The sequence below is a fragment of the Schistocerca cancellata genome, chromosome 1 (assembly GCF_023864275.1).
Source record: "Schistocerca cancellata isolate TAMUIC-IGC-003103 chromosome 1, iqSchCanc2.1, whole genome shotgun sequence".
Classification (NCBI taxonomy): Eukaryota; Metazoa; Arthropoda; class Insecta; order Orthoptera; family Acrididae; genus Schistocerca; species Schistocerca cancellata.
The window spans coordinates 1,147,810,742-1,147,820,231 of record NC_064626.1 but is presented as its reverse complement, the minus strand read 5'-3'; the positions used below and the strand labels follow the sequence as shown (position 1 = coordinate 1,147,820,231).

Here is a 9,490-nt window from a genome sequence, read left to right as displayed (position 1 = left end):
GAAGATGACACAACAGCACCCAGTCATGTAAACAATTTAAATGTGGAGCTTGCAGTATTATAATGTTCAAATGTGTGTGAATTCTTAAGGGACCAAATTGCTGAGGTTACTGGTCCCTAGACTTACACACTACTTAAACTAAATTATGCTAAGAACAACACACACACACACCCATGCCCGAGGGAGGACTCGAACCTCTGGCTCAAAACTACCAAAAAATGAGTGCAATGTTTTTTACAAAAACTCCATCAGCACAGTCTGGCTTTCTCCCTTAACTTTAAATAGGGAAATTAAAGTAGCAGTAAGTACCAGGCTATTATTTTGTAGGTATGTATAGCGAACAATAAAATATTTTTGTGTGTTTTTATTAAACATTACATATACTGAAGAAATTCATTTAACAGATTTCCTGTGAGCAGTAAACGTGGTTCCTTACATGTTAACTGACAAATAAATACAGATTGAAAGCAATAAACCCTGTACATTGCTCATCAAAGTAGAAATGCAAGTATAAAAAATTCAAAAATAAGTTTTTGTAAGAGATCTCACTACACATGTTTAAAAGACACGTTCGCCACAGCCTGATTAATAGCTGTGTTACACTTCACACAATGTATTCTGATGTAATAAATTAACACACATCAATAGGAACTCATTCCAAATTAAAACGTGTCAGAAAACATTTGTAACACAAAAATCCACTTCACAGGTCGCTTAAATCTACCAAATCTTCATCACCTTCAACGTTCACATTATCAACGGTGGATGTATTTTGCTTCATTTTCACTTCAGTATCTGATCCATCATCTTCCACATCTTCAGGCAATGGGAAATGGAGCTTTGACCAAGATCCTGGGCCTCCTTTGTACAACTTTATTTCACATTTTGTAGGCATCATACTAACAGAACTCCTGGACACATTGACCACCTGAAATGTTAATTTACCTTGTTAAAGCACGGACAAGTGTTGGATACCATTAACAGGCACATCAAAAAGAGGTCTAATGCTTGAAGTTAAGATGATGATGATGAAGCATGGACAAATCAGTAGTTTCTAAGTAGTTCCAAGTAAGATGCAACAATGGAGAACTAAGATTAACAGAAACTTCTGCTTAAGTTGCCTTTCATATGCATATGACGCCACACTACCCACGAAGAATGAAGATGACTAGCAAAGGGAAATATATTTATTGAATAATATATGTGAAGAGTACAATTTGATGAACTCAGAAAAAAGACAAAATCAGTGGCTTTTAAAAGGAACATCCTGTAAAGGCGAAAACTGTGATTAACTATAAAGCAGGTCAAACATTTTAACTATTTGTGTGTAGAGATTCACTACAATATGAGTGTTGACGCTGCTAAGATTATTGATGTTCTACATGGTCCTTCAGTGTTTCACAGTTGTCATATTGTTTCTGCATTGATTGTGGTTGATATTTAAGTTGGTGAAGCGTGGCAAACTGTCACTATTGTTTGTGCTGATTCTGCATTATTTTCACTAGCCCCTAGTTTTAAGTTTTAAACCCCAAGATTTGACCGGAAATCAAACTTCTATGGTCACACAATGTGAAGTTTCGACAAGGACTGATACTTCAGATGACTTTTTTTTCACTGTTAAATCTATGTGTGTTCATATTTGTCACGTTTGTTTTTCTTAAGAGGTTGTGGAATTTCAAAGATATTCAAATTTGTTGCTGATATGACTGCATATAATATTATTTAATCAGTCTCTGGCAGTTGAAGCCAGACTACAAGCAGCAGCGCATGATGGGAGAGGCAAACGGGTGGGGGTAAGGAGGGGGCTGGGGTGGGGGGGGGGGGGGTGGGAGGGATAGCAGGGTAGGTGTAGGGGACAGTAAAGTGCTGTTAGTGGAACAGATCAGGGACGAGGTGGAAAGAGGGTAGGGCAGCTAGGTGCAGTCAAGAGGTTAGACGGAGGGTGGGAGGGGACAGGAAGGATTGTGGAAAAGGAGATAAGTAAAAAAGACCGGGTGCATTGGTGGAATAGTGGGTGGTGCAGTGCTGGAATGGGAACAGGGAAGGGGCTAGATGGGTAAGGTCAATGACTAATGAAGGTTAATGCCAGGAAGATTACGGGGATGTAAGATATATTGCAGGGGAGTTTCACCAGTACCATTCAAAAAAGCTGGTGTTATTGGGAAGGATCCAGATGGCACAGGCTGTGAAGCAATCAAGGCATAGGGCTGTGAAGCAGTCATTGAAATGAATAATGCCCACCTCTGTAAGACCCCTCCGTCCAATAGGCACTGCTCGTGCACGGTTGTTTACATCTTTGGGCGGGTTTAGTGACACCTCTGAACAGTCAAAGGGACTGTGTCTGTGATACAATATCCACAGTCAACGTCTACCTTCAGGAGTTGTCGGAACCAGGGTGATGCAAAACTTTTTTTGATGCGTGTAGTTCATACCAAGATACTATTTGCTGAAATTTTTATTATTTTTGTGTTACAGTAAAAATGTCACTCATTAAAGACTGAAACCACATGTTCACTGCTAACTAAATGAGGGTAGGAACTTAGCATGACAACCCATGTTATCAATTTCGATCTAAATAACTGCTAGGCTTTTTGGATAGATTCCAGATAGCGTTTTATAGAGTTGTCTAGCATACATGCACAGAACAGTATCAGTATGGATGTATATCATTTCATATTGTACAAGCATACTACTCATGTAGTAAAAGCAGTATGGGCTTTAATGACTGAGCCGTCATGTTTCCTACGAATAAAAAATCTAACCATCTACTTCCATTATATGCAGTGTTAACTGGAAAAAAGGGCTTTGCGGTGTTAACTGAATGAAAACCTTAGGGACTTATTTTAGTGTTCAATAACAGTTAACAACAATCACTACAACAAAAAATATTGAACCAATAGCAAATATAATACAAAGTAATAACGGACTTTTACACAATTAAGTTTAAAATATGCACTCACCCCTTTCAATTCAATATCTAAATCAAATGCATTATCTTCTTCTGGAAAATACAAATGTATTCTAAGACGGATCGGATTTAGCTCTACTGTAGACATCTTTGGATCATATTTCTTGGCAAATATGGATACAACAACATAATTCGAAGTTTGATGCCAGTCATATCGACATTTAACTTTTTTGTTGTTGCTTTTCTGTAACACAAAAAGATAAAACTGTCATAAGTAAACTGTAATTCTCTTTAGCTTCATACTCAAGCACTAAACAAATGTTTGTAATCATTGTACACATTGTCATGAGGTTCCAGTAACTTTATTTACATTTGTATGTACTATCAGACAACAACTATAACAACTGCATGAAATAGCACAGGTTGCTACTCACCACACTGAGGAGGCATTGAAGGGTAGACATGTACACCAAAAGACCATTAGATATTATAGGCTGTCTGATGAAGTAATTCTTCACACACACACACACACACACACACACACACACACACACACACACACAGGCAGACATGTAGTCACTGTTGCCTCCTGTCATCTGAACTAGCGAGATGAGAACAGTATACAAGATGCTACAATACTTAAAAATGCAGCTTTTAAAGACAGAATGAATCTTTCATTCTGCAGTGGTGCGTGAACTGTTTTAAAATTTCTAACAGATTAGACCTCAACCTAAAAACTGCGCCTTTCGCAGGAAATGCTGTTACCATATGATCACTGCCCATCACAAGCATGGTTCCAGGTTCCAGATCCAAGCTGGCACGCGGTTTTGATCTAGCAAAGCATTCCGGATTCTGAAGAGTACGAACAGTGCAAATTTCAGTACGAGGAGCAATTCCAAATTTGTGGGACTGGTGTTGCCATCTGTTGAAAATCTTACCTTTGGACTAACAGTTACCATCACCCTCGAAGTAGTTCCCATCCACACGTACACACCTGTCCCAGCACATCTGCCACAGGTCAAATGTTTTCTGGAAATCCTGTGTTTATCACCGCCAGCAATGCTTCTTGAATCCTCTCTAGAGTGTCAAACCGACGGCCTTTCAACTTGAGTTTCATTTTTGGGCATAGCGCTAAGTCGCACGGTGCCAAATCTAGCGAGTACAGTGGGTGGGGTACAACCAGAATGGCTCTGAGCATTATGCGACTTAACTTCTGAGGTCATCAGTCGCCTAGAACTTAGAACTAATTAAACCTAACTAACCTAAGGACATCACACACATCCATGCCCGAGGCAGGATTCGAACCTGCGACCGTAGCGGTCGCTCGGTTCCAGACTGTAGCGCCTAGAACTGCACGGCCACTCCGGCCGGCGGGGTACAACCGCCATGTTGTTTTTTACCAAAAAGGTCCTGGTAAGCAAGGACGTGTGACAGGGCACGTTGTCGTGATACAGCAGCCAGTTCCCTTGACGCCAAAGTTTGGGCCATCATCACGGCATGTTTTCACAGAGCCGTTGCAAAAAATCACAGCAGTACATGGAATTCACTGTTTGGTTGGGTGGTACGAATTCTTTGTGCACAATTCCCTTGGTATCAAAGAAAACGATGATCATGCTCTTCAATTGTCTTGCTTTTTTGAGTCTTGGAGGGCCCAGGCTCTTCCACTGGAATGATTGTTGCTTTGTCTCTTGGTCATAGCCGTATATCCAGCTCTCATCGCCGGTGATAACCCATCACACAAAGGTTGGATCATCAGATGTGGTCTGACACATTGTTCTGTTCGCGGATCCATCATAAAATCGCCACACGCCAAACACAAAGTATTAAGGAAATCACTGTGGACATGCAACATGTCCTCCCAGCTGAATGCCACTCTGTAACTGACTCATCACATATGCAGCTCTTGCCACCTAGTGGTGCAAAGATCTACTACTATTACTTTCCAGATGGCAGCACCAGTCCTGAAAATTTTGGATTCCACCTCGTATGTGGATGTGCACTGTAATTGAAAAAAAGAATCCCTTTCTATAATCTGTCATTTGAAATTGCATACTTCAACTTCTTGCAAAGCACATCAGCATAAAATACACTGGTTACTGGTGACCCCTTTTCCAGGTAACGTTTCAGAATTAGCTTGTCAAAATCTCTGTAGACATCACTTTCCTAGAACTGGCTGGACTCCTGAATTTCTTTTTGGCTGGAAATTTAGGGTGTTTCTAATCCATGTTATAGTGTCTGTTCTCTGATACGAAATGATGAACCATGTTTCATTTCCAGTAATATTTCTTTTTGAAAAGTGTCACTTTTGTTAGCACAATGGTCCAGTAACACCAACAGATTTCCAAATGATTGCTCGTGCTCTGTGCTGTGTTGTTTTGCAAGCCACCTTACAAACAGTTTATAAAAGTTGATCCTACTACTGATGTTTCATATGCCAAAACATGACTTAACATGCAGGTGGTTTGCCACTTCACCAATCTACTAAAGAGACTTCCCACACAATGCTTGTCTGTTCTCGTTTGGAGTACTGCTTTGCAGTGTGGAATCCTTACCAGATAGGATCAACAGAGTACATTTAGAAAGTTAAAAGAAGGGCAGTATGTCTTGTATTATTGAGAAATAAGGGCGTGTGTATCATGGGCATGATGAAGAATTTATGGTGGAAATCATTAAAACAAATGTGCTTTTTGTTGTAGCAGGATCTTCTCATGAAAATTTCCATCACCAACTTTCTCCTCTGAATCCAAAAATATATTGTTGACACTGACCTACATAGGGAAACATGATCATCATTATAAAATATGGGAAATCAGAGCTCCCACAGAAAGATATGGGTGTTCATGTTCTCCGGATGCTGTTCAAGAGTAAATAATAGAGAATTAGTGTGCAGGTGGTTGCTCAGTTAGTTATCTACTCTGACAACGTCTCTGTGCCATTACCAACTTAACCATATGCCTCCCAATGACTGAATGCCTATGCTTTCATGCTTTCAGAAAATACAATTTTCATTTTATCATTTTTTGACTCCTGTAGAGGATGCAGCGCATACCACACCCCCACCCCCACCCCCGTCCCACCTATTTACACATTTCCCTGTATCATCTCAGCAGCATTCTTATTCTGATATCTGATAGTCTGCCTGGGGGGTATCGTCCATGTTACTGTTGGTGCTTATAAAGCAGTTCACATTTTGATTTTTGTGCAAATGTTCAGTGTTTTCAGTGTTACCAAAATCTAAAAAACGTAAGTGGCAGTTGTTTTGCTTTCATTCTTTTTAGATCGTAAATTTTAGCAGTATAGTTTTGCTTCACCTGAAGTGCTACATTCACTTAATTTAACCTCTTATTGCTATATGCCCATGTCAGTCACAGATGGCTTGGGTCAGTACAGCCATTCTTATTATTAAAGAGAACAGCATAGTGGTTAAAGGATAGGGACTGTGTTGCTTTTGTGTGGATGCTAGATAAATTGGTGGCTGCCTAGAAACAGCTAAAAGCTACACTGGCCACAGTCAACAGTATTTATGCTGCTATCCTTGGCTGGATCTTGATAGTTCCACCTACAGTGAAAGTTGTGGTAAGTCTGGTGCCTCCGAAATCCTTGACAACACTGTGCCTGCTACTATGAGTAACTTGGTCAGTTCATTGTCTCCAGAGAGTGAATGGAGGGCTGTGTTGGTTTTACAAATCTTGAAGATAATGGCAAATAGGTAAGGCTTGCACTACATAACAGAAACAGTTATCTGGGCAGCACAGTTCTCTACTGGCTCAATGATGGTTTACTTGTTGTAACCTAAGAAATGAGTAATATAGTTACATTACTCACACAGATCATTAATCCTTACACATCATAAAGAGACAATAATGATTTTGTGGTATTATTTCAAGTGCAGGAGACTCTGTGGTAGGATTGCATAATTATTCCCACTTATTAATGCCAATTATGTCCAAATGGCACTGGAAACAGAAACCTAGCTGAAACTGGGTTTGAATACAAGAAACTCTTAAATGCCAACTGGAAAAATTTGCAAGAATACATCAGGTGTTAATAGAGGAGAGGTATTTATCACCATAAAAACAGTAAAATATCTATTAACTTAAGTACAGCTGTGTTCAATTCAACAGTTGGTTTGAACACCACAGTATGTAACTAGCCATGGTCCTGTTCAAGGTTGTATCCATTTGTCTGCCTCCGTCTTTCGAAACTGACTAACCCAGTCAGTTCTGGATCTGCATAGCAGACAGCTTCATGGAAAAGCTGGGTAATACTACAGGTAAATTTTCTGATCATGCTCGCTCGCTACAGGATAAGAGAATGAAGTGGTTAAAAAGTCTGCCAGGGACAAAGATTTGTGGAAAATTGTTCTGAGCATCTTTTCTGAAAATTACCTTTAGAAGGTATTTTGAATACTGACCCCTGAAAGCGAGGTTTTACGAGGTGCATTCAAGTTCTAAGGCCTCCGATTTTTTTTCTAACTGACTACTCACCCGAAATCGATGAAACTGGCGTTACTTCTCGACGTAATCGCCCTGCACACATACACATTTTTCACAACGCTGACGCCATGATTCCATGGCAGCGGCGAAGGCTTCTTTAGGAGTCTGTTTTGACCACTGGAAAATTGCTGAGGCAATAGCAGCACGGCTGGTGAATGTGCGGCCATGGAGAGTGTCTTTCATTGTTGGAAAAAGCCAAAAGTCACTAGGAGCCAGGTCAGGTGAGTAGGGAGCATGAGGAATCACTTCAAAGTTATCACGAAGAAACTGTTGCGTAACGTTAGCTCGATGTGCGGGTGCGTTGTCTTGGTGAAACAGCACATGCGCAGCCCTTCCCGGACGTTTTTGTTGCAGTGCAGGAAGGAATGTGTTCTTCAAAACATTTTCGTAGGATGCACCTGTTACAGTAGTGCCCTTTGGAACACAATGGGTAAGGATTATGCCCTCGCTGTCCCAGAAGATGGACACCATCATTTTTTCAGCACTGGCAGTTACCCGAAATTTTTTTGGTGGCGGTGAATCTGTGTGCTTCCATTGAGCAGACTGGCGCTTTGTTTCTGGATTGAAAAATGGCATCCATGTCTCATCCATTGTCACAACCGATGAAAAGAAAGTTCCATTCATGCTGTCATTGCGTGTCAACATTGCTTGGCAACATGCCACACGGGCAGCCATGTGGTCGGTCGTCCGTCAGCATTCGTGGCACCCACCTGGATTACACTTTTCGCATTTTCAGGTCGTCATGCAGGATTGTGTGCACAGAACCCACAGAAATGCCAACTCTGGAGGCGATCTGTTCAACAGTCATTCGGCGATTCCCCAAAACAATTCTCTCCACTTTCTCGATCATGTCGTCAGACCGGCTTGTGCGAGCCCGAGGTTGTTTCGGTTTGTTGTCACATGATGTTCTGCCTTCATTAAACTGTCGCACCCACAAACGCACTTTCGACACATCCATAACTCCATCACCACATGTCTCCTTCAACTGTTGATGAATTTCAATTGGTTTCACACCACGCAAATTCAAAAAACGAATGATTGCACGTTGTTCAAGTAAGGAAAACGTCGCCATTTTAAGTATTTAAAACAGTTTTCATTCTCGCCGTTGGCGGTAAAATTCCATCTGCCGTACGGTGCTGCCATCTCTGGGACGTATTGACAATGAACGCGGCCTCATTTTAAAACAATGCGCATGTTTTTATCTCTTTCCAGTCCGGAGAAAAAAAATCGGAGGCCTTAGAACTTGAATGCACCTCGTAGATAGGCTAGTAACGACTGCAACTGAACTTTTCAATTCAGTCCTTGTAGTAAACACAGTCACTTACCATAAGACTGTTGTATCATCAGTAAATATAGGTGCTTAAATGGATGCTAAAAAAACTTAGGAAAATATTTTTACTTATCGAATGTGTCAGGAAACAGATTGGAGATTACCTGAGGAGATAACATCAAATGGTAATCTTTTGGTGCAAATATGTAGGGTGAAACTGCTGTGTAACACACTACTATCAACTCATCATTGGAAGCAGTAACAGTTGTAAGATATCTGGGAGTAGCAATCCAGAGACTTAAATTACAATGAGAACATGAAACTAGTTGTACAAAAAGCAGATACTAGTCAGAGATTTGTTGGAAAAATCCTATAAAAAAAATGTAATTCACTGGTGAACAAGGTAGCTTAAAAAAAATTGTTCACCTGATTCATCAGCCTGGGATCCTTGCCACACTGGCTTAATACAGGAGATGAGTATATCTGAATAAGTGCGGCGTATTTCGTCAAGCGTTCAGATAGTAAGCAAGAGAGCATTATAGAGAAGCTCATCAAATTTCCTTTCATGTTAAAAAGAGAGGTTTCAGCATCACACACAGATTTTCTGTCAAAATTCCCAAGATTAAACCATCAAAGAAGATTAATATAACGTATTACTTGCTCTCACACATGACACAGTCTGTGTACACATTGTAACATCTATATTAGAACTACAAACAGAAATATGAATACTTGTCTGAAGAAAAATAAAGGTCTTTCCTAAATCGGGAAAACAGAAAAATCAGCGGCAGCACAACACACTCTTCAGTCAGGAAA

At 40.4% G+C, this 9,490-nt stretch overlaps 1 protein-coding gene across 1 annotated transcript in view; it reads right to left on the bottom strand.

The window, feature by feature from the left end:
* Window positions 1-349: 349 nt before the first annotated feature.
* LOC126093006 (cysteine and histidine-rich domain-containing protein morgana) overlaps window positions 350-9,490 on the bottom strand; it is a 70,893-nt gene continuing 61,752 nt past the window's right edge. Inside the window, exons 6-7 of the mRNA XM_049908691.1 lie at window positions 2,961-3,152; window positions 350-928 (exon numbers count right to left, since the gene is read on the bottom strand). Of these exons, the coding sequence (XP_049764648.1) occupies window positions 704-928; window positions 2,961-3,152 (417 nt within the window). The 3' untranslated portion in view covers window positions 350-703. The remainder of the gene's footprint in view (window positions 929-2,960; window positions 3,153-9,490) is intronic.